This window comes from Enhydra lutris, unplaced genomic scaffold (genome assembly GCF_002288905.1).
Source record: "Enhydra lutris kenyoni isolate GAN:26980312 unplaced genomic scaffold, ASM228890v2 scaffoldscaffold32, whole genome shotgun sequence".
Taxonomy (NCBI): domain Eukaryota; kingdom Metazoa; phylum Chordata; class Mammalia; order Carnivora; family Mustelidae; genus Enhydra; species Enhydra lutris.
In genome coordinates this window covers 13,739,023-13,767,002 of record NW_019154116.1, presented here as the reverse complement: position 1 = coordinate 13,767,002, position 27,980 = coordinate 13,739,023, and the positions used below count along the sequence as shown (strand labels likewise).

The 27,980-nt window shown below is 43.2% G+C and overlaps 1 protein-coding gene across 1 annotated transcript in view; it reads left to right on the top strand.

The window, feature by feature from the left end:
* LOC111153425 (myosin X) overlaps window positions 1-27,980 on the top strand; it is a 224,047-nt gene that overhangs the window by 124,687 nt on the left and 71,380 nt on the right. The window contains exons 10-19 of the mRNA XM_022512435.1: window positions 7,276-7,405; window positions 8,976-9,094; window positions 10,153-10,299; window positions 10,488-10,588; window positions 10,703-10,769; window positions 11,151-11,243; window positions 11,874-11,942; window positions 12,136-12,218; window positions 15,027-15,135; window positions 17,847-17,927. Coding sequence (XP_022368143.1) covers window positions 7,276-7,405; window positions 8,976-9,094; window positions 10,153-10,299; window positions 10,488-10,588; window positions 10,703-10,769; window positions 11,151-11,243; window positions 11,874-11,942; window positions 12,136-12,218; window positions 15,027-15,135; window positions 17,847-17,927 — 999 coding nt within the window. The remainder of the gene's footprint in view (window positions 1-7,275; window positions 7,406-8,975; window positions 9,095-10,152; window positions 10,300-10,487; window positions 10,589-10,702; window positions 10,770-11,150; window positions 11,244-11,873; window positions 11,943-12,135; window positions 12,219-15,026; window positions 15,136-17,846; window positions 17,928-27,980) is intronic.

Genomic DNA, 27,980 nt, shown 5'->3' with positions numbered 1-27,980 from the left:
TGCCTACTTGTGATCTCTGTCTGTCAAATAAATAAATAAAATCTTTAAAAAAAAAAAAGCCCCCTGCTGACAGCACCTTTTGCTGTGTACCCTGGACAGCCTGAGAATTGGCCCTGAGAGTCAGATTTTATGAAATGTTTAAGTATTTTAAATTTCCTTTCCCAATCTTGTTTTGCCCCTGGCTTCCTATCACTATTCAGACCTTCACTCTGCTTCAATTCATTTAGTATTATCTTTACTGTGTGTTAGAATAAATATGAAAACTCACATTTGATAAAAAAGGCAAAGACGGGATTTTTTTTTTCCCCTGGGTTTGTTTTTTTTTTTCCTTCTTGCTTGAAACTGGAGAACAATGCTTTGTGATAGAAGGACATTGTGGCAGGAGACAGACTCCTAATTGTCCAAAAGGAGCAGGTCTCCTACTCATTAGCTCGCTGGCCACTAGGGTGCACTGGGCATTGGGTCCTCCCCTTGTCCTGAGAGCAATGGAGAAGTCACTCGGTCCACTTTCCTCTTGGCCCTTTATTTTCTGATGCAGAATTATTTGTTCCTTTTGCTAGCCTACGGGTAGACTTTTGGGGCTTGCCCTGCTTTCGTTGATAGCTAGCTTTTATTATTAAGTTGAAAGAGTAGGTTTTGGCATTTAAAATCTGATCCTTCGTTGAAAAGGTATGGAGAAAGGAGAAAATTTGTACGTGACATTGAGGTACCCAACAAGCTTACAAGTATTCCATTTATAGATTCTTAAATATTTGTGATTCCTTTTTAGTGTTAACTTATTAGAAATGGTAATGAAAACCTAGCTGCTCTGTATTAAAATCAGGAACATGTAGTTTTTATTATTTAACCTTCTGGAAGTTAACAAAAGAAAAATCAGAAAAGAAAGAAAAGAAAAATGTGCACCTTTTCAGAAAGGAGGAAAAATACTTTTTTCTATAAAAAGTAATTTTCTCCCTTCATTTTTTTTTCTCTCCCTTTACCTTAACCTGCAAGTACCATAAATCAGGGAATGGCTTAAGTAATTTGCTAGAGCCATAAAATTAGTTCTATTACAGCAAGCAAAACATATACTCAAATATATTTAATTATATGGAAAAACTTGGTTATTTTATAATTGAGGGAGATCAGCTGCAACACTTGATAATCCTTTTATTAAAAAAAGCATTTTATGTATAATTTAGAGCTATGATGATTGATATAGTAATTATATGGAAAAAAAGGGTGGGACAAAAAATATACCAAAAAATGTTATCTCATGAGACAGAATTCTAGGATTTTATTTTATCATTCTATGTTATATATTTACATCCTGTGTTATATATTACAGCTTTAATGATTATGTAATTATAATTACATTCCTAAAATCGTAATTTCTACAATCATAAGTATCCTATCAATACCAGCCAGCCCATTGTTCTGCCTAATGCAGTACTCTGTAACCAGGAGGGACACAGGGATGGTGAAAAGAGACGCTGAACTCTTCAGGCTGAATTTGGTCTTTTGTATTCAACATGTTTGAGCAACTGCTCTGTGCCAGGCACTGTTCTAGGCACCAAGGAAACTGTGGCAAATAAGCCACATATAATCCCGGTATTCTGCTGAAGAAGGAGAAAAGATGAACCATATTGCACTGCTGGGGTTTTTTTGTTTGTTTATATATATATATATATATATATATATATATAAATATATATATCTATGTATATGTATGTGTTTTTTGATGCTCATATATTTTTTTTTTTTTTAATTTGACAGACAGAGATCACAAGTAGGCAGTGAGGCAGGCAGAGAGAGGAGGAAGCAGGCTTCCTGCGGAGCAGAGAGCCCGATGTGGGGCTCAAACCCAGGACCCTGGGATCATGACCTGAGCTGCAGGCAGAAGCTTTAACCCACTGAGCCACCCAGGCGCCCCTGTACTGCTGTTTTGTTTTTTGTTTTTTTTTTTTTGTACTGCTGTTTTTAATGTAACTTGTCTCTCAGTATTTTTCTCCATAATCAAATACCACTTAAATTTGTCTTCATATTTCAGGTTTATACAGCTTCTTTTTCCAGAGGTTTTGGGATCAAAGGAAGGGAAGGGACCACATTCCATTAAGGCTGGAGGGCATTTGTTTGCAGAATATGTTGAAATGTTCATAGAAATTATTTCTGTGAATTATGTATGAAAATGTCATTTCTAGAGTTCATTTTTAGCTACTAAAATGATCAACTACAATGTTAGTATACTCTTATATTCTTCTTTTAAGAATTTTGCTTATTGGGACGCCTGGGTGGCTCAGTTGGTTAAGCAGCTGCCTTCCGCTCAGGTCATGATCCCAGCGTCCTGGGATCGAGTCCCACATCGGGCTCCTTGCTCATCAGGGAGCCTGCTTCTCCCTCTGCCTCTGCCTGCCATTCTGTCTGCCTGTGCTTGCTCTCTCTCCCTCTCTCTCTCTGACAAATAAAAAAAAAAACCTACTTAAAAAAAATAGAAGAAAAAAAATAGAAAAAAAAAGAATTTTGCTTATTTTATTGAGAATTTACTTTATGTATTCTTAGAGTTCATCTTTGCTACCACTTGATGTTAAAAGAGTGCCTGTTAAGTATGCTGGGCAGCTTTAGAGAACCTGTTTCTTCCTGGTGCAGACTCTGTGAATTTATGCTGAATTTCATAGCCATGCAACCTTTCAAGTTGCCCTAGAAATTGTTTGGTCAGGATGTAAGCTCTTTCTTTCTTTCTTTCTTTTTAATTTCTTTTCTCTTTATTATTATTATTATTATTATTATTTTTTGGCCAGCTTTTAGAGATTCTGTTTATTTATTTGATAGACAGAGATCACAAGTAGAGAAGCAGGCAGGGCGTTGGGGAGAAGCAGGCTCCCCACTGAGCAGAGAGCCCGATGCGGGGCTCAATCCCAGGACCCTGAGATCATGAGCTGAGCCGAAGGCAGAGGCTTAACCCACTGAGCCACCCAGGCGCCCCAGGATGCCAGCTATTTCAATTCAATAGAGTTGCCGCAGCTGACCCACCAGAATGGTGGCTGAGGAAATGTGTGTGAAGTAACAGGAGTTCTGGGGTGATAATCGTTTCAGATTCTCTTACTCCACAAGTGTTGAATGTTTACAGCATGCCTGGCTGTGGACCAGGACTGGGGTTTCTGGACCGTATCGGCCTTACTGGGTATATCCTTGGGTTTTTAATGGAGTGAGCCCATGTGTATGTATGCGTAAATTCATTCCACACGAGTCAGATTTTGTTAAGACTTAAAGGGCCGACTTTAAACTTCAATTTTGCCAAGCATGGAAACATCAGTCTCTTTCAGTGGTGGGGAACTTGGGAGCATAAACAAATTTTACATTATAAAATGACACATTTTACATTATAAAATTACATTATATAATTATTGCCTAATATCACACCGCACAGTGAATTATTATCAGACTGCTTACATGCAATTCACTTTGCCCAGAATAGCCTCCCCTCCGCTGTTTCGGTGACACCATTTGTTCAAGATTCGTCCGTGGTCCCTTTGCCTTGAATGGCACCTTTACGCCTCGCAGCCAACTGCCTGAGACCCTAAGCGGATGTACCTTTTGGGAGTAAAGCACCTGAAATTTGCCCCTCTTTTCTATTACTTTCTAGTGCGATGAACTTGGCTTCCTTTGGTCCTTAACCGTTGGGACCAGATCACATATTTGTCATCCTTTTCCTTTCCCCTTGCCCAGCCTCATTTTCCCAAACACTTTTTTTTTTTTTTTTTTTAATGCACCTAATAAGGACTTTGTTGAAAATATTTTAACTTTCTGCCGGTTTTATTATAACTAAATTGCTGTTTAGTGCTTCCAAACTAGTGAGAATTCCCCACCATGTTTAAGACTTAGAGCCATATCCTTGAGAAAATAAGATAATGATAATAAGCTTGAAAGGGGCTACTCTGGCCGAAAGGGTGGAGATTGCAACTGGAGAGAGAGAGGCTCTTGGGGGCAGTTCCAGCGCTCATGCCCACGCTGCTGGCAACTGGGGCAGCCTTTAAATTAGCCCGCGGTCTGATTAATGCAATTACTGCTTCTCACCACGCTCCTAATTCACTTACAGTTAGATCGACAGCAGTCAAATTTATCAACACAGTAAGCACATTTTATGTTTGCTTTCTCTCTCCATGTATGACTTTGGTGTGTGTTTTAAGAACTTAGCCAAGACTATTTTCATCAGGCCTTTTATGATAGTTTTCATTTGATAGCTTGACATTTTCTACCACTGCAAACTTTTTTTTTTTTCTTATTTTTCTTGTCTTATTAATTTCTTGTCTTGTTGCCATTTAGTGTTATATAAAAGTGCAGGTAGTTGACTTAAACACTGAAGGATCCCATTTCTGTGATCATTCTGTGCTCTAAGAATTTTTATAAGTTAGTGTTGAATACATCTTGTGGAAGGAAAACTTGAATTGTAGAGAGGGAAAGTATGGCCTTTTACACAGCATAGGTGCTTTATAATTATTTTGATGTTTGATTTGTTCCTTACTGCCATTTTAGGAATAAGAAATTAATCTGTTTTGTTTTGTGTTTTTAAGATTTTATTTATGGGGGCACCTGGGTGGCTCAGTGGGTTACGAGTCTGCCTTCAGCTCAGATCATGATCTCAGGGTCCTGGGATCGAGCCCCATGTCAGCAGGGAGCCTGCTTCCCCCTCTTTCTCTCTGCCTGCCTCTCTGCCTGCTTGTGATTTCTGTCAAATACATAAAAAAAATCTTTAAAAAAAAGATTTTATTTATGTATTTGACACAGAGGGACAGGGAACACAAGCAAGGGGAGTGAGAGAGGGAGAAGCAGGCTCCCCACAGAGCAGGGAACCTGATGCGGGGCTCGACCTGGGGACTCCAGGATCATGACCTGAGCCAAAGGCAGACAACTTAATGACTGAGACATCTAGGCATCCCTTATCCTGTATTTCTTAACTATCTTTTGCTTTTAACTTTCAGAATAAGTAAATTCAAGTTATTATTTTTCCATGTTTTTTAATGGGTAAGCACTTGACTAATAGTTCTTACTCTTTGTGTCAATTTCTATTTGCACCCATGAAATGAGTCTTCTCACCGCTGATTAAATAATTCATGGTGTTTTTATTATTTGTAACCAGATTTATTGAAATGCAGTGTATGTATAATAAAAGGCTACCAGTTGAAGTATACATCTTAATGGATTTTGAATTTACTTACCTGTGTACCCAAACTCACAATCAAAATAAAAGGTTATTCTTTATTCCCAAAGTTCCTTTGGCCCTTCCCAGCCACCCTACTCCTGGGAAACCACTGATCTCTTCTCAGGAATAAATCAATAGATTTGTCTCTTGTAGAGGTTCTTGTAGGTGAGATCATATGGGGTATTCTCCTATCTAGCTCCTTTTACTCACCTACATCATACGTAACACAGTTCATTCCTTTTCTAGTGAGTGGTATTCCATTAGTAGGCACTGATTTGTTTATCCATTCACCCATTAGTGTTGTGAAAATATTGTCGAAACATTAAAAGTCACAATGGAACATAATGTTTGTAATTTTTTTCCAACACTAATAATGCAACTATTTTCGGTACAGTATATTTATTTCCCAGCCTGGTTTTCCTTATGGGATTCCTGGCTGGCTCGTTTGGTAGAGCATCCAACTCTTGATCTCCAGGTTGTAAGTTCAAGTCCCACACTGAGTGTAGAGATTACTTTTAAAAAAGTTACAAAAATAAAATTTTTAAAAAGTTGACTGATAAAGTGGTTTTATTTTTTTTAAGTAATTTTGACACCCACCTCATGACTCCCAAGATTAAGAGTCCCATGGTTTAGCCAGACACCCCAACAATAACATAACTTTAAACTTTTTATACAAAGCTGTCATAAATCATGTTTCTGGATGATCATAATTCCCTTTACAAAGTGTACACTATTCTAAGCTATTGAACTATTCTCAACTATTGCTGTATTTGACTTGTCTGATTAGAAGATAGTTAGACTTTTTTTCTTGATGTGTTACTAGAACACTGCAGTGAATATTTCATAGAACTTCCTTTTCTGTTGAGATTTTCCTTGGAATAAATTTCCACTGTGGAAGTTATGAAGATTACATAAGATTGCTTTTTTCTTTTTTAGAAAGTGACAACATTGGCTGGATAATAAGTTTGTGAACTCTAGGATCATTGGGGCTGAATTTGAACCTTGGTTGTGCAACCCTGTGAAAGTTATTGAACTCTCTGAACATTGTCCGTTTATGTACATGCATGACCAACACAATACTGTCATGTAAGCTTGTTTTCCAAAAAGATTATAGTAACTTATGGCACCAGTGACGAGTGCATTAATGTCCCAGTTTCTCCAGTTTTAGGTTTCTCATTCACAAGTGTTTTGCTAATTTAATAGAAGCGATCTCAGATTTTCTTTGATTTGTACTGTTTGACCTCTGGGAAGGATTTGCATATGCTCCTATAAGAAATGCCCATTTTATTTCTGTTGTTCGTGAATCTTTTATTATGGCCAAGCTATTGCTCCTTCCCTTATAATTTTTGAATTGTTTTGCTGCCTATTGTTTCTTTCATTTCAGTTTTGTTTTTTCCTTGTAAAGAAGTTAAACTTTCCACATTTTAAATCCCCAGTTGTTTCCTTTTCCACTGCTTCAGAGTGGCGCACGGTTTCCTTCCTAACCCCCTGAAGTGATTGTCGTTGTCACGATTATTAGATTGTGGGCCCGCGTGCTCTTGGTAGGTCATTTTCATTGGTATTACCAACAATTCTGTCCTCAGTTGGGTAAAAGGGGTGGTTTTTTTCTTGACAAGGATATGGCTTCTAAATCATAATGGAAGGACACCTACAGAGTTCCTAATAGAGAATTTTATACTTCTGGCTTGGATCCCTACTGCATTTCATCATTAAGGAAAGGCCCCGAAATTTACACTGGAGCAGTCCCATGAAGCCTTCCCCTTCTCACTGTCATTACTGTGACTCTCAGGTAGTTCTCCTGTGGTGTCACCGGCTGGCTTGTACCTAATAAGGCAGATATCTCACTTTATGTCATTGATTGGATGACCTCTCCTCATTCCACAGTTCTTCCTTAATATTGCATTCTTTTATGGGTGCCTTTGCAAATCTTTATCATTTAAAAGCGACGGGTCATGAATCTATTTCTTGTTTTCTTGCCTTTAGAACAATACTTGCCTTTAGAACAATACCTAACAATTTTACTCAGTAATGAGTTTTTCATTTTCTTTAATATGGAAGAAAAACAACAAAACTCAAATACATTGCTTTTCTTTCAGACGGCAATGGAAGTGATGCAGTTCAGCAAAGAAGAAGTTCGGGAGGTTTTGAGGTTGCTGGCTGGTGTGTTACATCTTGGGAACATAGAATTTATCACCGCTGGTGGGGCCCAAGTGTCCTTCAAAACAGGTAAGATGGCCCCTCCCTTTCTCCCTTCCTTGGCTTTTTCCCCATAGGGAACTTAGACCTAAAATATTTACTGTCTGGCCTTTCGCAGAAAGAGCTTTCTGACCCTGGGTAGAGACCTGGAGTACTTTGTAATTGATGGGAACCGGCAGCTAAGAAAGGGTCCAAGCCTATGACGAGGGATTACTGCAGGGGATGGTGGCCGTGTTCTCATTCTTAGCAAAGGAGGAGGAAAATGGACCCAATAAAGAAATATGAGCAATGAGGATTAGATACAGAAAAATGTCAGGGGTGCTGTGTTGCTTTCTTTTGCATAGTTCTTGAGTGGTGATGTGGTGGCCTGGAGAAGACCATTTTTGAGCGGAAATGCTGTCCACAGTCCAGCTCTGTCACGGGCTAGTTCCCGGAGTTACGTATCCCCAACGCTAGTGATTTCTCATCTATAAAGTGCCTCACTGATGTGTTGTCAAGACTAAAAATTAACACGCACATCGCCATGTCAGTTGTCCTTTTCCTGGAGTGATTTCTGTATTTATTTTTGGAACTTTCCCGATGGAAGCAGTGTGTAGGGCATGAAACCTTGGGGGTTGGATGCGGTAAAGGTAAAGCTTGAAATGGCTCGCGAGGTGAGGACAGTGCTGTAGGTCAGCGGTTCTGAGACATTTGGTCCCAGCACCTCTGAATCATCTTGAAACCATAGAGAACTCCAAAGAGCTATTGTTTATGTGGGTCATGTCTGTTCATGTTACTGCTTTAGAAATCAACTGAGGTGTTGTTAAAAAAAAAAAAAAACAACGAATTAATTTTGAAATAACCATAAAAAACCCATTGCATATTAAAGTAATCCTATTTTTTATTTAAAAGACTGTCTTCAAAACAAAACAAAAATCTGTGAGAATAGTGACATTGTGGGGCCCCAGGTGGCTCAGTCAGTTATGTGTCTCCCTCAGCTCAGGTCATGATCTCAGGGTTCTGGGATCAAGTCCCGCCTTAGGCTCCTTGCTCAGCGGGGAGCCTGCTTCTCCCTCTGCCACTCCTGCTGCTTGTGCTCTCTCTTTCTCTCTCTCTGTCAAATAAATAAAATCTTAAAAAAAAGGAGTGAGATTGTCTTACATTTTTCCTGACTTTTAAAATATCAGATGTTGCGGCGGACAGCTGGATTCTCTTATCTGCCTCTGCATTCAGATTGTGGAGAGAGCACATGTCATGTAGCACTAGGAAACTCCTGTGTCGTGGTAAGGGAATGACAGTAAAATAGCCAAGGACCCCTCAGTGTCACAGAAAACAGTTACGACCCCACAAGCCCCTGGCAGGTTTTGGGTCGCCCCTGCCCTCAGGGTCTCAGGACCACACTTGGTCCAACATCAGGTTCTCGGCTCCGAGCCTGAGACCCATTAAGGGAGTGAATGACTTAACAACAGAACGTGGCTCTGTAAATCCTACCTGAGGGGTCGAGGAACGTTCTCTGCTTTAATGTATCGCTGTGCGGAGCCGGCTCTGGGGTCCCGGGGCCCGTTCCTTCTCGGCTCAATGCCCCTTCGTTTTGTTCTTTCCCCTCGTCCTTCGTCTCCAGCCTTGGGCAGGTCCGCGGAGCTGCTCGGGCTGGACTCCGCGCAGCTCACGGACGCTCTGACGCAGCGATCCATGTTCCTGAGGGGGGAGGAGATCCTGACGCCTCTCACCGTCCAACAGGTGCGTGCCCTTGGCCTTCAGAGTGTGTTTTAGGGGACAGTCCTGCGTGTTCAGATTCATGGCTTGGGTTCAAATCAGTGACTACAACAAGCCGCTCACATGAGTTTGGTTCGTGATCAAGATGGCGCCGATCCCCCCCGCCGAAGGGAGGAGACAGTTGCTCGTTTTCTCAGACGCCGCCGCGCCGCCGAGTTTCCGAGACGGCTGGGTCTGGGGCGTGCGAGTCCCGACACGCACTTTCTGTCCGTGGGGAGTGCGTTCGTTGCGTGTGTTTCCTCCTCCGTAAGACAGGGGTGATTTTCATACCTAATTCATAGATTCTTGCAAGGATAATAGTAAATATACACCAGTTACTTAAGTACTAAATACACGGGAGCTATTGTAATTTATTGTTGTTACTTGCGCAGAAGTACTTAGTTTTGCTTCTGCTCCTGCCTTGGGCCAGTTATGTGTGCCAGCCCGTCTAATGTCAGTGAGTACACACGCTGGCCATACCAAGAAGAAATTTGTTCTGTGTACAAAGTAGACGATGAGGGGCGCCCGGGTGGCTCAGTCGGTTAAGCGCCTACCTTCAGCTCAGGTCGTGGTCCCAGAATCCCGGGATCGAGCCCCGTGTCGGGCTCCCTGCTCAGTGGGGAGACGGCCTCTCCCTCTGCCCCTCACCCCATTCATGCTCTCTCTCTGTCGCTCGCTCTCTGTCGCTCTCTCTCTCAAATAAATAAAAATATCTCAAAAAGTAGCTTATGCGAAGATGATCCTGAGAAAACTCAGGCCTTAATTGTTGTCTCAAGCCTGGTAACATTCGTAGCCGTGCGTGTGCTGGTTCAGATGAGAGCCTGGTATTTAAAGGAGGTCCTAGTGAATCCTACTGGAGAGTGAGTGAGTGAGCTCCCTTCTTTAGACACCTGGGTTTTCCTAGATGGCACCGATCGACTCGGTATCAGGTGCACAGTGTTACTCATGTTCAGTGCGTGTGTCTTCGAGGGGGACAGGGATGGACTCGCTGCCTGGGCAGCCCGTGGTCCGCGGGAGACGGTCACCGGTCTCCTCTCCCACAGGCGGAAGACAGCCGGGACTCCTTGGCCATGGCACTTTATGCACGCTGCTTTGAGTGGGTGATTAAGAAGATTAACAGCAGGATCAAAGGCAAAGATGACTTTAAATCCATTGGCATTCTTGACATCTTTGGATTCGAAAACTTTGAGGTACGCTTCGGAGGAGTGGGAGGCATGAATTCTTCTCTGTCACTTACCGGCTGATGGGGAGTGAATCTCTTCGAATAAATACTGATATACTTCTCTTCAGATTTTTTTTTCTTTTCTTCACCTGTATATATATTAGTAAGGGTACGAAAGATACTTGTTGAGTGGTTTCCCGCTCCCCCCACCCTTAGGTTAATCACTTCGAGCAGTTCAATATAAACTATGCAAACGAGAAACTTCAGGAATATTTCAACAAGCATATTTTTTCTCTGGAGCAACTAGAGTATAGCAGGTAAGCACTCATAGAATTCCACTTCAAAAGTTTTTTTAAAAAAATGAGCCACTGAATTAGATAGTTTTAAAGCTCTATTTTATTATAACTTAGCCCTTTTAAATCTTGCTACAGGGAGGGATTGGTGTGGGAAGACATTGACTGGATAGACAATGGTGAATGCTTGGACCTAATTGAGAAGGTAACATTGTTGAAGCATTGTAGCAGTCCTAAGGGTGTCTTGCTGGGCTGATTCATATTTACGGGAACCAAATCACTTGTGCAAACATGCACATCAAAGATGTGAATGTTTAGAACACAATGGACCATTTGGAAACATACATGCAAATGTGCAAGGTTGAATTTAAATACTTGGCTTTCTCAAACCTATTGTCTGGTTGAACTCCCTATTTCTATGGAACTAAATTCGTTGGATGTCTTCCTAGTATCTTTCTGAATTTTTTTAAACCAAGAAATGCTCTGCCTTTTCCTTTAATGGACACTTGAGAGAGGGGGAAGGGGGCTCTGAAATATTTTGAGGCATTCAACTTTTAATTCGTTTCACTTCTTCTCTGTCTTCTAGAAACTTGGTCTCCTAGCCCTTATCAATGAAGAAAGCCATTTTCCTCAAGCCACAGACAGCACCTTATTGGAGAAGTTACACAATCAACATGCTGTATGTCAAAACTTGTCAATTCTTGATTATGGCTGAGTAGCAGATCTGTAGATCACATTACACATAAGATATTTCAGTACTCTTGGCTCTGCAGTGCTTCACACATGTACATTTTTTTTTTTTAAGATTTTATTTATTTATTTGACCGTGATCACAAGCAGCAGAGAGGCGGGGCGGGGGGTGTTGGTGGTGGTGGGGAAGCAGGCTCCCGCTGAACAGAGAGCCCGATGTGGGGCTCGATCCCAGGACCCAAGATCATGACCTGAGCCTAGGGCAGAGGCTTAACCCACTGAGCTACCCAGGCGCCCCCGCACACATAATTTTTTCTCAAACCAAAGCTCTCTTCCCCAGTCGCTGGAACTACATTGAAATAAGTTAAAGGGATAGACTTGGGGCTACTCGTCAGAACATGCTCACATTTAGTTGATGAGTATAGAATTTAACCTCACTTCTGTGATGACAGACAAGACCCACATGGTTTTGATAAAGTGTGTCACATGCTCTCACCTCAGCCTCTGATACGTGGTGGGTTTTTCAAATTGTTTTCATGATCTGTTGTAGTGAGTTCTCTCAGGAAGCCTGTGCAAATCAGTAAGTGAAATTAGGCATTTGCATTTGTTTCTTTATTAGAATAACCACTTCTACGTGAAGCCCAGAGTTGCTGTCAACCACTTCGGAGTGAAACACTATGCTGGAGAGGTAACTTCCTAATTAAGATCCTTAGCGATATTTGCCAATTTGGTATTTAGAGAAACAGTAATTTCAGAAGCCAGTTGTAGATGTGCCAAAATGACTTCTCTTCATGGGGCCGGCCCTTAGAGGAGATGCTATGACCTGAAGTTGTTCTTTTGATCACTTGTACCATTTCTCGTTTATTTTTTGTAAAAACCAGGTGCAGTATGATGTTCGGGGCATCTTGGAGAAGAACAGAGACACTTTTAGAGATGATCTTCTCAACTTGCTAAGAGAAAGCCGGTATGTCAGTCTCCTCCCCAAGACATCCTTAACAAGCAAAGTATTATATGTGCAAGTGCTTTTGATTTACAAGTATAGAAAAAATTAATGTGGAAGCAACTTGGTTTATTATCTCCTTTCATGGGCAATATTTCATTAATAAAATGACCGAGATATAGAAAGAAATGCGAGTAGTTGTGACAACCATTCAGTGAGGTGTTCTAAGCACAGCGTGTGGGTCTGTGAGTCAGAGACTATTAATCCTGGTGTGGAGATGAACCGATTCTTGGAGCCGTGGAGTGCCTTGCCCAAGAGCCCACAGCTAGTTTTTGATTTGCTCTGCTGGGCTCCAGAACCCAAGATCTTAACCAGGATGACCTCCTTTCTTCACAACAAGCTTAGAGCTCCGTGTCAAATTGGTTTCAGCCTTGGGTCTGTTGGACCCATCTGTCTCTAGTTTAAGGGATGTCGGAAAAAATGAACAAGTATTAACTCCACTAAGATGACAGACTCACACGTTCATTCATGAATTGTAAATTCACATGGTCACATCAGTAGCTGGCTAGTCTGTTTGTGAGGATTAAAGCAGGAGGCTGTGTGCGAGAGAAAGTGGGGGGATTAATGCTTGGGGTGAAGCTGTGGGTACTTGGTTCAGATCTGGCGTGCATCTGTAACAGAAACGAATTTTTATCATCCAAGGAGGGGAAGTAGCACCGTTATTAAAAACCCTAAGACTGTTAGGAATGTAACTGTCAGTGGTAACCTGGTCACACAGACGCTGTGAATTGGGGTGAAGGAAGCCCATCCCCAGTGTCAGTTTAGCAGCTTAGAACTGGAAGATAATGGAGATTTGTTTTAACTCTCCTGTGGGAAGATTCCCCGTTTACAGAACTGTGAGCTGTTCTTACTTTTATTTTATTTTTTTTTAAAGATTTTATTTTTTTACTTGACAAACAGAGATCACAAGTAGGCAGAGAGGCAGGCAGAGAGAGAGAGAGAGAGGAGGAAGCAGGCTCCTTGCTGAGCAGAGAGCCCATTGCGGGGCTTGATCCCAGGACTCTGGGATCATGACCTGAGCTGAAGGCAGAGGCTTTAACCCACTGAGCCACCCAGGTGCCCCTGTTCTTACTTTTAGATGAGTTTTCGGATCTATGAAAATGACAATATTCAGGGGCACCCCCCTGGTTCAGTTAGTGGAGCATGTGACTCTTGAACTCAGGGTCCTGAGTTCGAGCCCTCCATTGAGGGTAGAGTTAGTTTTTATTTATTTTTTTTTAAAGATTTTATTTATTTATTTGACAGACAGAGATCACAAGTAGGCAGAGAGAAGAGAGAGAGAGGAGGAAGCAGGCCCCCTGCAGAGCAGAGAGCCCGATGTGGGGCTCGATCCCAGGACCCTGGGATCATGACCTGAGCCGAAGGCAGAGGCTTTAACCCACTGAGCCACCCAGGTACCCCTAGAGTTTAGTTTAAAAAAAAAGGTTAAAAAAATAATAATAGTGGTGATGTTTTAAAAATACCATAGCATGTTATCTATCAAAGCAATTTCGTAGTTGTCAGATTTTAAATAATACATTTTAAAATGACCTTGACATTAAATAGAAACCCTGGGCTGTGGAAGGATCATGGGTGCGGAGGTCAGCAGGGTGGCGTTTAACTGGCCGCCTCTGTGGTTACATAAAGGGATTTTGTGACTGGAGTAAAGAAGTTCCTGTTCCAGTCCAGGTTTCTCCCGGCAAAACTGTGAGAGGCTCGGACTGTTGCTGGCTCTGCTCTCTTTCACCTTTGACACCTGTGACATTTTAACAGAACCCAAGCTTTTCTCCAAAGCGCTCAGAGCACAGTTAGAGAACTTCAAAGGGAGAGCACGACATAGCAGCCTGGAATAAAAGCAAAAAAGCAATGGAGGCAAAGAGAGAAGTGGCTGAGCAGCCTTGACCTTGCTGTGTTGGGAGGGAGGGATGCTCCGATGTTGGCCCAGCCTTCCCTGCTCTCGGGGCAGCCACCTGCCCCTCCCCCCGACTTCACAGTCCGTAGCTGGAGCATCTTCTAGAAGTTATCAAGAAGACTTTTACTTTTTTTTTTTTTTTAGAGATTTCATTTATTTATTTGACAGAGAGATCATAAGTAGGCAGAGAGACAGGAAGAGAGAGAGGAAGAAGCAGGCTCATGGCTGAGCAGAGAGCCCGATGCGGGGCTTGATCCCAGGACCCTGAGACCATGACCTGAGCTGAAGGCAGAGGCTTAACCCACTGAGCCACCCAGGCACCCTACTTTTTATTAGTAGTGGCAATTTCGTAGTACTTTTTAGCAATAACATAAATTCTAAAATTACCCTCATTTCTCAAATGAAAAATGAAGCTAAGTCCAGCATCTTCCCAAGCCGCATAGCTTGGAAGGGTTGGAGGCAGGATAAAAACACTCGTGGGCTTCACAGCAGGTGAGCACTTTCCCCTGTGAACTGGGTGGGCCTGGGAGACACTGTGTGAGATGTGCAGAAACATCTCCCTCCTCCAGGCAGAGATGTCAAGGCTGCAAGGAACTTAGGTGGCCCTTGGGAACGCAGCACTCCTCGGTGGCCTGTCTCCCTGGGTCACTTCCATCCCCATCCGCTTCTCTTCTGCAAGACCCCAGGGCTCAGAAGGTGGACACATTTTTTTTTTCCCAGTGTAAAGCTCTTTGGCAGTGGTTGCTTTGAAATTTTTGGAAGCTGCCCAGCTCTTCCTGGACTCCGTGGGTCACTTCCAGTGGGAACAGGCATAATCATGACTGTAATCCAGCACCCAGTAATTGGGCCGCTCACGGCCCTTCTGCTCTCTGCTCACACAGATTCGACTTCATCTATGACCTGTTCGAACATGTCTCAAGCCGCAATAACCAGGATACCTTGAAATGTGGAAGCAAACATCGACGGCCCACAGTCAGCTCACAGTTCAAGGTTAGTCTCACTGCCGACTTCCATGAGTCCACAGTTGCTGTGGTTTTAGGAGTTGAAAGCAAGAACTGGGGGGGGTGTGAGGTCCATGGAAGTGTTTATTTTTTTTTTTTCTCTTTTATGGCACCAGACAGTGCTCAAAATACACTTTTTCTGAGTCAGATGAAAACATGTAGACTTTTTTTTTGTCTTGTTAGAAACAAATAACTACTTATTCTAAGTTGAAGGAACGATGGGCCACGTGGGGTCACTTTGATTTGTATTTAAAGGCTCTGATGAATATAGAGCATATTTCTTTCTGTGTTTGGATTTTTGTACTTTTCCCAGATATGTTGACAGTCTCGTAGTTAGGAATAAGGACCAAGTGACCACATATTTAAATAAGATCAGTGTCAGTTACCGTGTGCAGAGACCCAGAATTCAGGGAAAATAAGGACCATTCTTTTTGCATTTTAAATATTTGGCCATTTTTGGGGCGCCTTAGTGGCTCAGTGGGTTAAACGTCTGCCTTCGACTCAGGTCATGATCTCAGGGTCCTGGGATCGAGTCCTGCATCAGGCTCTCTGCTCAGCGGGGAGCCTGCTTCCCCCTCTCTCTCTGCCTGCCTCTCTGCCTGCTTGTGATCTCTCTCTCTCTGTCAAATAAAGAAATAGACTCTTAATAAATAAATAAATAAGTATTTGGCCATTTTAGAAAGTTTAGAGATAAAGCATACAAAGACCATTTTCTGAACTTAATTGTTCTGTTTCACCCCCAAGTAACAGATCCCAACGTGAAGAGAAATGGAGGCATGTCAGTCTATAGACATTTATTAAATCTGCCTTCAAAGGGTCTTTCATTTAGTTCTTCAGAGCGGGATGGCTCCGGTGGGGTTCTGTATGAGGTCTGTCGTATCGGGCAGCTGGCCATGAGCCAGGGACACACCAGTGTTGCTGACGGTGCTGGATTGTGTGATATGACGGGTGGGTTTGACCCAGGTAGGTTATAATAAAAAAGAGGGGCCACTTGCAGTGTATGTATTATGTGCCAGTCACTGGGCTAATTGCTTCCTGCACGCGGTCTTGTTCGTTTCTCCTGCGATCTTTTAAGTGCGTACTGTGGTCCCCATTTCACAGATGAGAAAACTGAGGTTTAGAGAGATGGAAACCCCTTCAGTCCCTCTGAGGACTGAAACTAGGATCTGAGCTGAACCTGTCTGACTCTAAAACCTAGACTCTTCGCCTTCCAGTGGAATCGTTACGTTACCTTTCTCCAGGGCGGCATCGCCTGGAGTTGCCTTGGAAGGCTTTGTGGTTATCCAGTCATATTGCTCTGGGAATCAAGGAAATGGCAGAGAGTGGGCAGGCCTTCTGGGTCGAGAGACCAGGCAGGAGAAAGGGGTCCTGAGACAGGAGCGTTGAGTTCTGTTGCTGGAAAACTGTGACTAGAGGGGACCAGCTGACAGGAAGTTCGTATGGAGTTAAACCGATACCAGAAGCCATGAAGGGACATGTGTGCGATGCCATTTTGTCATCTGTGAGAAATCCTAAAGTTTTGAAGCAGAGAAGTAGTACCTCAGTGTAGTGCTGTAGAGACCCAGTGTCATCCGCAAGATCGTGAGAAGAAAAAAGAGCCAGTAATGGAGGGAAGACCAGTGGTTTAAAAGAGACCGAAAGACCTGTCAGCTGCAACATGAGAACTTCATTTACGTTCTGATTTCAAAGAAGCATTTTTTAAAAAAATTTATTCATTCGAGAGAGATAGAGTGCCGGGAGAGGTGTAGGGGGAGAGATTCCTCAAGCAGACTCTGGGCTGAGTACGGATCCTCACACAGGACTCGATCTCATGACCCTGAGATCATGACCTGAGCTGAAACCCAGGGTCGGACGCTTAACCAGCTGAGCCACCCAGGAGCCCCAGAGAACAGACCATTTAAAAATTATGAAATTTGAGATACTTGAAGATTTAATATGAAATTGGAGACAGTTGCTTCTTTTAATATTGGTATTAAGGAATTCCTGTTAAAGCTTTTTAGGATGATGATAACGGCGGTTACATACGTGTCTGACAGTGTCTAGCTTTTGGTAACACATCCTAACACTTGAGTGATGAGCTGATGTGCTGTCTGGGATTTGCTTTCCTGGGAGAGGTGGGCATAGTATGTACGCAGACGAGGAAGCCACAAGCTGAAGCCGGGGAGGAGTGCTCATTACAAACTCTGTCTGCTTTGGGAAATGTTAAAAATTCTTCACAACCACCACAGCAAAAAATCTAAAAAAAAAAGGCAGTATTACAGAAGATTGATCTGCCTGGTGATTTGAGGGTAAGAGTTGAGAGATGGTGGAATACTGGTATAGACGGTCATTTTGATGGAAATGATGAATTAGGAGAAAAAGAACTCTGAGGGGAGAGAACAGGTTTTCTGTATGCAACATTGAAATAGCCTAGGGTTGCTTTTTTGCTGGTTAACACGATGTTTTAATTTTTGTTTTTAATGATACTATTTCAAGGAAGTGACAGATGAGCTTTGTATACTGTGAAATCATGTCTACGAATTGTAGGATCTTGGCTTTATTTTATATTACAATGACAATGTTAAAAATAAAAATTCTTATTAATCCTATTGTTGATATTGGTTTTTATTCCTGTTTCTGATCATTGCCTAAAATGATGAGAAATCGAAAGAATGGCATAGTAAGAGACTAAGTCAACATATACTTTTTCCTTTCTACTAGGACTCTCTGCATTCCTTAATGGCGACGCTAAGCTCCTCTAATCCTTTCTTTGTTCGCTGTATCAAGCCAAACACGCAGAAGGTAAGATTTACAGCAGTGCTAGACTGGGGCTGGGTCTTTAAAGACACCGCCTCCTGGGGCACTTTCTCTAAAGTCCGTTCATCATTGATGGTTCGAAGCGTATATGACATTATTATAACCTAACATTAAATGGAAAAATTCCCTTTGTCTTTTGGGCCTGTTTGTCTGCTTCTGAAGGATGCTCTTATGCTAAAGAAATCTAGTTTAAAAGGAAACGTTGTGAAGCTTTCACAATTTTTTTTTTTTTTGAGGATTTGGTTGAAATTCTTGGGCAGGCTTCTATTTGGAAGAGATAGTTGGTGTAGGTTTTGTGGTTGATTTCTTTTTTCATGTTGCTTTCTTGTTAAACACGGTGAAGAGTCTGTATTCTAAGTAGCAGCGCTGATTTTGAAGGACCCTAACCCTGTGGTCAGGCCTAATTTGAGAACTCCTGAAAGGCTGCCATGGTCAGTTTTCATGGGTAGGCTCTGTGAGGTCAGCTTTTTAATGCCATAGCCTGATTAGAAACAATATGAGTGTTATGAGAAGCCATCTAAACAAAGAAAATTTGGGGTGCCTGGGTGGCTCAGTGGGTTGAGGCCTCTGCTTTCGGCTCAGGTCATGATCCCAGGGTCCTGGGATCGAGCCCCGCATCGGGCTCTCTGCTCAGCAGGGAACCTGCTTCCCTTCCTCTCTCTCTCTGCCTGCCTCTCTGACTACTTGTGATCTCTGTCTGTCAAATAAATAAATAAAATCTTTAAAAAAACAAAAAAAAAAACAAAGAAAATTTAATATTCAATGCCTCTAGTTGCTAAATCCAAGACTAAATGGGCACCCCGCCCTAAAATGTTGTTAAAAACTGGAAATCGTCTTGATTTGGGAAATATCAGCTCTTAGTAACCCCCCAAATAGAGAAATCACCCTCCCTTCTACAAGACAGAAAGGTCATTGGTCCCTCATGTTGAAAAACTTAGCGCTGTTCTCATAAGGCTTGAGCAAAGGAAGCTGACCTGAGCTGTTCTCTCGTGAGACTTGTGTTGCATTCTGATGACTTTGCTGATGATAGATCTTTTTATCTTGTTTACCAGTTGCCTGTGACTTTAATATTAGTGATTCCTCATTTATGGTTTAAAAATGTTTCTTAGAACCACAAAATTGAACTCTGTCTTCTAGGAAGGGAAGAGTGGATGCTTTCTTTAACCAAGTTTGCTAGCTAACTCTGTTAAGTCTGCTAGCTTGCTATGAGCTGTGATGGTGGGGAATTTGGTATTTGTATGGCGCAGAGCGGCTGAGACGGGTCCTATGTGGAAGATCTGTGCCTCTGCTCTGGTAGCTTAAAAGAGTAGCTCATCTTTCCATTGCTAATGTATATCCCGATGTCTTTGATAATCACAAACATGGCAGCATACACAATATGTAGTTTGGGGATCCAGTGTAGGAAATTACTAGTCAAGACATAATAATATACCCTGTCAGCTGATTTATATTTTCCCTTTAGAACCTCAGTGGACAGTATTTACAATACAAATGGACTTCACGCTTTGGGTCTATACTCATAAGAAACGTTTGACCCATTCCTCTTCCTCTCTTTACAGCAGTGTTAATAATACCATATTTCATCCTTCAAGCGTGCCATTTTTTCCTAAAATTTAAGGGCCTGGGTGTTGGGCTGCATTTTACAACTTTTGGCGAGCCGTAGCTTAATTGGGGCTCTTTTCCCATCTTAGGAATGTGTCACCTGCCATGCAGGTTATAGGGTTTGGTGTCTTAGATTCAGTGAAATGGGGACTCGCCAAACCAGCACTACTGTAAGGATAGAAATTTTATTTTGAGAAACCGGTGTCTCCCGTATTTGATTTCTTTCTTGGATGACATGAAATTTTTCCTTTAAAGTGTAATTGCTTTTGAAATTAGGCCTGCTTGAAAACCCTTCAGCAGGCAGAGTGTTGAAGAAATGATCTCTTTTTGATGTTTATTTTTTCTGGCTGGGATTCGGCTGTGCCTAATTGCTTTGGTTTTTGCATTTAAAGAAATGAGCCAGCCCAACCTCCTATTTCCTCTGTACTGCTTACAGTCTCTCAGTCACCTGACCCATGGCAGACGCTAATTAATGCTCACCAAGAGATGGGCCGTAGGAGACTCTGGAAAACCATGTTGGTACCATTTTAAATGCAACCAGAAAGTAAAGGCTCAGACACGTGAACCGACTTGTCTGAGGCTCAAGATGTAGGTGTGATTTGAAGTGTGAAAATGCTAATTAGAATATGGAAATAGTTAATTATGACTTGCTTAGGATTCCTTTGGTTCCATTGAAAATATCAGATGTTACTGGTGATGATGGTCTATGAAATGTGTGTAAACAACCCTCCTTTGGAGGTTATTATGAGTTTTCTTTGGTCCAAAGATTGGTGCTTCTAGAAATTTCATGAGGAAAATCTTACCTGCTGTCTCCCCGTAGATGGGAAGTATATATTTCTGGTGCAAAGGGATGATATTGTCTCTTCCTGCCTCATACCCTTTACCAGTCATTTGTTCATCAGGGAACCTTGAAAGGATGTATTCAAGCTTACGTGTATGAGGTTTATATTGTGGATCATTCAGGAACATGGCTCATGGGTTTGGGCAGATTCTGGAGGGTTTATTTTTGAAAATTCTGTGACCAGAGGGATAAAAACAGTGGCCTTAAAGCCTGTGGCCTAAGGAAATGTGGCCTTAGAGAAAGTGGAGGAACTGCTTTGTGCTTTTTAGGAACATGTCCAGCATATCCAAGACTCCGGTGGTAGCTTTGCGAGTGTGAGCACACTGCCCAGTGGGTCCTGAGCTTGTAGGACAGACAGGCTGCCTCCCTTCCTTGACAAGTATGAGGGTTGGAGTGGGTGCTTGGGCCTAAAGCATCTGGAAATCCTTTGTGGGAAATATTACAGGGTTTTTGTTTTTTGGGATTTTTGTGTTTTGCTTTGAAAAGCAAGTGCAAGCAGGGAGGTATAACTGAAATGCTAGAACATTATGTCAATTCAGCTCTAATAGTTGTGGACTTTTTTTTTAGGAACAACAGGTAGCTAACCTTAGGTGTTGTATAAAAGTTACTCCACTAGCGTTGAGAAGTTCTGGTGCTAAGTTAGGAGGCGAATTTTAAAAAGCCTACTTCTTACTACAATGGAATATTACTCAGCCATGAAAAAGGAATGAAATCTTGCCAGTTGCAAAGACATGGATGGAGCTAGGAGGTATTACGTTAAATGAAATAAGTCAGAGAAAGACAAATACCATATGATTTCACTCATATGTGAAATTTAAGAAACAAAACAAACAAGCAAAGGGAAAAAAGAGGGGCAAACCACGATACGGGCTCCTGGCTATGAGGAACAGACTGAGGGTCACCAGAGGGGAGGGGATGAGGGGATGGGGATTAAGGAGTTCACTTGTGGTGAGCACCAGGGATATATCGTTGAATCACTATATTGTATACCTGAAACCATTCTTACCCTGTGTGTTAACTATGCTGGAATTAAAGTAAAAACTTAAAAAAAAAAAAAAAAGCCTCCCTCTCCATCGGGGCTTGTGTGCAGTTAATTCTAGTTAATTCTTTGCCTGACACGGCACTGCAGGCTGTCATCTTCTGGTCGGCTTAGAATTTTGGAGTTTACAAACGGTGGACTTGTCCATGAGACAATTTTTAGACGACACTGTAGCTGGTTATCTTCTTTCTGCTGTGATTTGTTGGCCAGTGCTAGCTTCTGGCTCAGAGTGCCCCAACCAACACCAAGAGATTTCCCTAACAAAGGAAACCTGCTTCCCTTCTGCAGAATTTCTCCCCAAGGGTGTCCTGTGGCCTGTGATCTCTCCCTTCTGTCCCCACCTGGTGTTTTAGCAAATGAGTTCTAGTCTGAGAAGTCTGTCATTAACATTCCTCAGAAAAGCCCCGAGGAAGTGCAGGACAGAATTAAAGAAGGGAGCGGACTGATAACTATCAGCAAAGCCTTCTGGGGCTGTGAGGCCCTGGTTGTTGCCAGTTCCCAGCCTCGAATGTGGGGAAGGCCAGGCTGTCCTCCCCTGTCAGACACGTGCCCGGCGGACCCTCTTCACAGTGCCTTCTGGAGGTTTGATGGGAGGCGCGCTCGGGTTCTCGGGGGAATCATCCTCCGTTCCTGTAGCATCCTCTTCACGCTTTGAAGCCAGCAGAACAGTCTCCTCAAAGATCCTGTCAGCCTGCAGAAAGGCAGGACTTGGGTCCCCTGAATCACCCCCGGGCTGAGGGCTGCTGGAGGACGGCTTCTGGCGGAGATAGTTGCTGGGAGGGTGGTTTCTCTAAGGGAAGAGGGAAGAGTGAGGAGTGGGATGTGCCAAGGGGAGGCCCCAGAGGAAGGGAAACGGTGAGGTCTGTGAGGGGCTCTGCAGTCATAGTTGCTGGAAATTGGAATATCAGGCAGAGTACAGAGCTGGGATGGGGTTAGCCCCACCGTGGTGGCCTTGTCTTGGAGCCCCTTCTGTGAGCCCTAAGCAGGGACCTATCAGCCTTCTCACATGCTGGTCTTTGAGGACTTGAGAGGATGCCCGCGCTCTGCACTTAAATGAATCCTGATGACCTGTATCCCTGCCTGTCGTGGTGCTACCGTTCGTATCGGACGGGAGCCCTCACTTGGACTATACCCGAGACAGGCTGCCGGCACACAGGAAGTGAGGGCGCCGTGCAGACATCATGAAAACCTAAACCTTCTATTTCCAGAGGCCCCGTGATGCCATGGATGAATTCATGAACTCAGCACATTCAGTCCTGGGGACTAATATTTGTGTGATCCAGGTGCTGCCTGCCCCTTGTTTTCTTATTTTTTTGTTTTTTGTTTTTGGGTTTTTGTGGGGGGTGGGGCTTGAACTCAGGACCCTGAGATCAAGAGTCACATGATCTACAGACTGAACCAGCCAGGCAGTCCCTTCTCCCCATCCTTTTTTTCCTCTTTAAACAAAGACCAAACATTTCTTTAAAAAATTCTGATGATTGGGGCGCCTGGGTGGCTCAGTGGGTTAAAGCCTCTGCCTTTGGCTCAGGTCATGATCCCAGAGTCCTGGGATCAAGCCCCACATTGGGCTCTCTGCTCAGCAGGGAGCCTGCTTCCCTTCATCTCTCTGTCTGCCTCTCTGCCTGCTTGTGATCTTTGTCTGTCAAATAGTAAGTGAGGTCTTTAAAAAAAAAAAAAGGAAGTTCTTAAAAAAAAAAAAAAGTTCTGATGATGATGTGGCTTACTTCCTACCTTGAATTTTTGTTCTGTTCTTCCTAAATCTTTTTCTTTCATTTTATTCTTCCTACTTGTCCTTAGCCTAACTTACTTGCCGCAACTTTTTGTTTTTAGTCATTGTTCTCTCTACCCTAATCCTATTTTCTGAATAAAGGGTCCCAGAAATAGGGAAGATCTTAACCAGGTACAGCTTTGTAGGACGTACCTTCCTGTCTTTGCTGCCTAGCTCAGTGTCCAGGCCACTGTCTGTGCTCAGTAAATGGTGAATTGAATTGCTTATCCAAGCACATTGTGAGCTCACTTGTGGTATAGGAGTGCTTAACTTTACCAAGATAAAAACTTAACCTGCTACTTTTTTTTAAAGAATTTTATCTTTAATAACCTCCGCACCCAGTGTGGGGCTCTGACTTACAAGAGCCCGTGCCCCACAGACTGAGCCAGCCGGGCACCGCAGACTTGCTAACTTTGAAACCTGACCGCTACAGGTTTCATTCTAGTTAATTTATATAAGGCATGTTATTTGCTTCTGGATCCTCTGACTGCTGTAGGTGGAAGTCACCTGGAGATATTCCAGGAGATATTCCAGGAGGTTGGTATTGGGGCGATATCCTCAATATGATTCAGGCTTTCAAACATCAGCACACAGTGCTAGACTATCGCAGGGCTCTTGTGGGCAATTGGTTTGGGAGAGTTTTGCTCGCCTGAATATGCAGTATGCGCTTGTCTCGTGTTCATGTTTTTACTGTTCTTCTGTGGGTGGCTGTTTGCCCAGGACCGTGTTTACTAAGGCCCCTCTTGTCCCCCGCCCCAGCTGCTCTCCCTCTGTGCACTCCCAGGGTTGCCTGCAGCACAGGGTCATTCCTTGGTACCCTACACCAAGGTCACGGGTGGTTGTGCTCCGCTCCTGCCACACACAGAGCATGAGGTCACTCTGTCCTCACAGATTCCAAGCCCGGTTTAGGCTGGATCACAGGAAAAGCTTCCTAAGACTGTTGCCATTCCTTTTCCTTTTTGGGTTTAGTTTTAAATCACCTATCTTTGGCAGATTGTCGCAATTGCTCCTGTGTGTGTTTTTTTGGTTTGTTTGTTTGTTTTTTAAATTTTCTTTACTCCTTGACACTGTTATGGGATGAACACTTATTTTAATTTTTAAAAATTGACTTTATCTTTTATTTCTTTAGAAGTAATCTCTACATCCAATGTGGGGCTTGAATGCATGACCCCCGAGATCAAGAGTGGGATACTCTCCCAGCTGAGCCAGCCAGGTGCCCCTAAAATTGACTTTATATTTTTAGAAAACTTTAAACTTACAGAAAATTTGAGCATAGAGCATGGAGTTTCCATATCACTCTCCATCCCACTTACACACACACACACACAGTTTTCCCTCATGTTAACCTTCTACATGACTTTGTCACATTTGTTACAGTTAATGAACCAGTATTCTAAGGTCCAAAATGAACATTAAAGCTAACTGTATTGTAAGGCTCTGAGTTTTGACATGCACAGGGTCAGGAAGAGTCAGAATGCACAATATTCCCAGTCTATTCCCAATACCACGAATGTTTTCTCAAGTAATAGTTCCCAAGAATAGGATTGTTCCTGATTGGCCAAAAGACAAAGCACTGAGAATTAGGTCTCTTGTTGTGCAGGATAAAATGCAAAGGATACTGTTCTATGTGGAAGAAACCTGCAAAAACCACCTGAGAAAACGGGGGAGATGCTTTTTCTCCAGGGAGCAGGAGGGAGCTAGGACATCTTAGAGCTCTCTCTCGATCATCAGCTCCTTTGACTCCTCTGCTGGTCTTACAGCCTTTGGAGATGGTTCCGTTTCCGCCACATACTTCCTGGAAAATGTGCCCTGCATTGAGGAACCTTCCAGAATTCTTCCTGTCTTTGTGATTGCCCCACTTGTTACCTGCTCTCCTGTAACTAGAGCACCCATGGCTAACATCTTTGACTTTAGAGAACATCCCCTACAGATGCCTCATAAAAAGGCAGCCTTACCTCTTCAGGACATTTTAGTAAAGGAAGCATTAAAGCAACCATTCTTTGCCCTGAACAAAACAATCCCATTACACCCCTCCGGGGTCACTCCAATCCTGTTTACCATGTTGTCATGGCAACCATTCAGCGGCGCTATGCAAAGTCCGGGATAATAGGCACAAATGAAGCTCTGCTCCAGTAAAGAGTGTTGTTCTCAGGGTCGACTTTCCAAGGTCACCACTAAATTGCTCGATTTTGTCTCGTGGCTTTTTCTTTTTCAGTAATAGGCCCTCTTTGAAAATTGGGGGGAGGGGAGCTTCAAGTGTCTTCACACGTCTGTTGGGGCAGGGGTGGTCACTTTGCTCCTGCAGTTAAAACCGTCTCCAGCAACTGCTACCCTGCCAGCCTCCCCGGGCTGGCCTTCCTTTCAGTAGAATCGGGAATGAATTAACCAGGCAGAGCCCAGGACACGGCATCAGAGCCTGGGAACAGCAGCGAGCTGAAGAAAGCCCGTTTTTGTGTCCCGGACTGCTAAAGATGCAGCCATTTACAGTGGACAGACACTGAAGGGGCACGAGGAACCCAAGGTAGGAGTCTTTCTCTTTTTTGAGCCGCTTAAGAGTTTCACAGGCCCAGGAACGATCATGGTGGGGTAAGATTCGGTGGGGAAGCATTTTAAGCCTGGGAGAAACAGGCTTTCCCATCTCTCTGAGCATCAGAAAGGTTTAATTTCTAAACAGGCAGTTAAGTGTTGATTTGGATCGCACTCAGGAGTTAGAACTGCAAACACTTTGTCCGCACAAGGGACGTTGTCTGAGCTGGCATCGATAATGGGGTATGTTCCTGGTAGAGAATTTGCTTTCTGTAGGAAAGCTCGTTTTTAATGAGGTTAGTAGGGGACGTCGCTGGCAGTGGTTTCTTTTGTTTCAATGAGTCATCGCGAGGCATTTCACTTTAAAAGTACACACTACAGACCTGTAGCTTTTCCTCGCCTTGTACTTTGGGTGAACGTTTTAAGGAACTCTGCCCGAGAAGAAGCCTTTCTTTTTAAATTGTATTGTAAACCGGTTTGTACACGAATGTGAGAATGGAGGGGGGTCTGGAGTCTCCTGGTCCTGTTGACTGTCTTATGCTGATTTGGCACAAGCACACTGGAGCCAGGATTTCACAGTCTGCCTAGATACACTTGATCAGGCGCTGTTTGTTGAGATTCTCTTAGTCGCCCCAAAGTGTCCCCAAAGAAAGAACATAATGAAGAGTGACTGAAATGCTGATCTCTGTCTCCACCAGGCTCGAATGCGTTCAGTTGATTTCCATTCATTTGCTAAAAGTGCCCTTTAAGGGAGCAAGTTTTAAATGTGAAGGTGGTCTTTCATATGAAATTGATTTACATTTAAAAGAAGCGAATAATAATGCGGCTGACGGCTACTTAGCCAAATCTGCTTTCAGGGAAATAACATTTCCAGTGCTGGGTGAAAACCCTGTGTGTGAGGTTTCACCATCAGGTGTAACAATCTACCAGCCATGAATCTGACATAAAATTAATGACCACCGTGAGGGAAAGTGGATTGTTAGGCACCAATGGGAAAAGTACCACCTACTTCTGCCTCTCTCAGACTGAGTTTCCATACCCACATCTTAATACGGAGGTCCCCAGGTTCAGAATCCCACTGCCTCGCAGGCTGGCTTGAGTGACCGAAAAACACTCCCTCCCCTGTTAAAGGATACTCTTTGGGAAGACTCTGATTACAGAGATCTGCGGGTTCTGTCCTGCTGGCTTCCGACCTGGGAGGTGCCAAACTGCGGGCATGGGGTAAACATTTTCCCCTGTGCCCACTGCCATAGACAGTCACGGCCTGCCCCCCTCAGCCTCCCAGCTGTGCATTTCAACTTTGGCTGTTGCTCCTGAACTTCTGGAAATAGCCACCAATCAGAAGAGCAGCCCCAGTCTGACATTTGAGCCAATCCCAGTCTCAGACTGTCTCTGTGTTTTATGCAAACTGGGGTGATTGATTGAGTGATTGATTGGGGGGTGGCTAACTTAAATGGCCTTGCGTTGGCATTTTCACAGGCAGCCCCCTTAATGTGAGATTTCTGTGAGTGACTGTGTTCTAAAAAGCTACCACTGCCCACCCAGCAACTTTACAGAGAGCCAGTTCCCAAAGCAGTGATCCCCTTGGGTGACTCTGGAGCAAAGGGCCAAGGTTGTAGTGGTGCTTGGGCTCAGAGACTTAGTAAGCCTCGCTGGGTCTCCTCACAGCCATGGAGGAGGCCCTCTGCCCCTCCTAGTGTCTTCAGCATTTTGCTGTGTTGGCCTTTGACTCTGGGTTGTCCCCCTGGTCCTGCCTCAGGCTGGCTCTTTCCCTGATACACAGAAATGCTACAACCCAGTAACAATAATAAAACCACCACCACAGTTGGTAACTGGGTTTTGCCTCCACCCATCCTCCATATAAAGGCAGTACTTACTGATTATAAAATAATTGGAAAATGGGGAAAACACAAATTTAAACTCTTTACATTTTATTTAGAGGCTGCTCTTAATTTTATAACTTTTAGTAGCTTACTGTATCTTACAACATTCCTGTGGTTTTTTGCACAGCTATAGAAGTATAGTCCGTGACTGTACTTTCAAGTAGGTTCTATTACTGGGCTGTTCCCTTATTATAAACAATGATCCTGTATTATTCATGTGTATTATATACCTGAGCACATTCAAGGTTGCTTTATAAAGGTAATTCATCACAGCACGCACATTGGCCAACCCCACGGCCCTACTGTTCATTAAGGCCAACAGTGAACAGGAAGAATATTTTGCAACAGGTGTAACAATGGATTTATAGCCTTAAAAAGC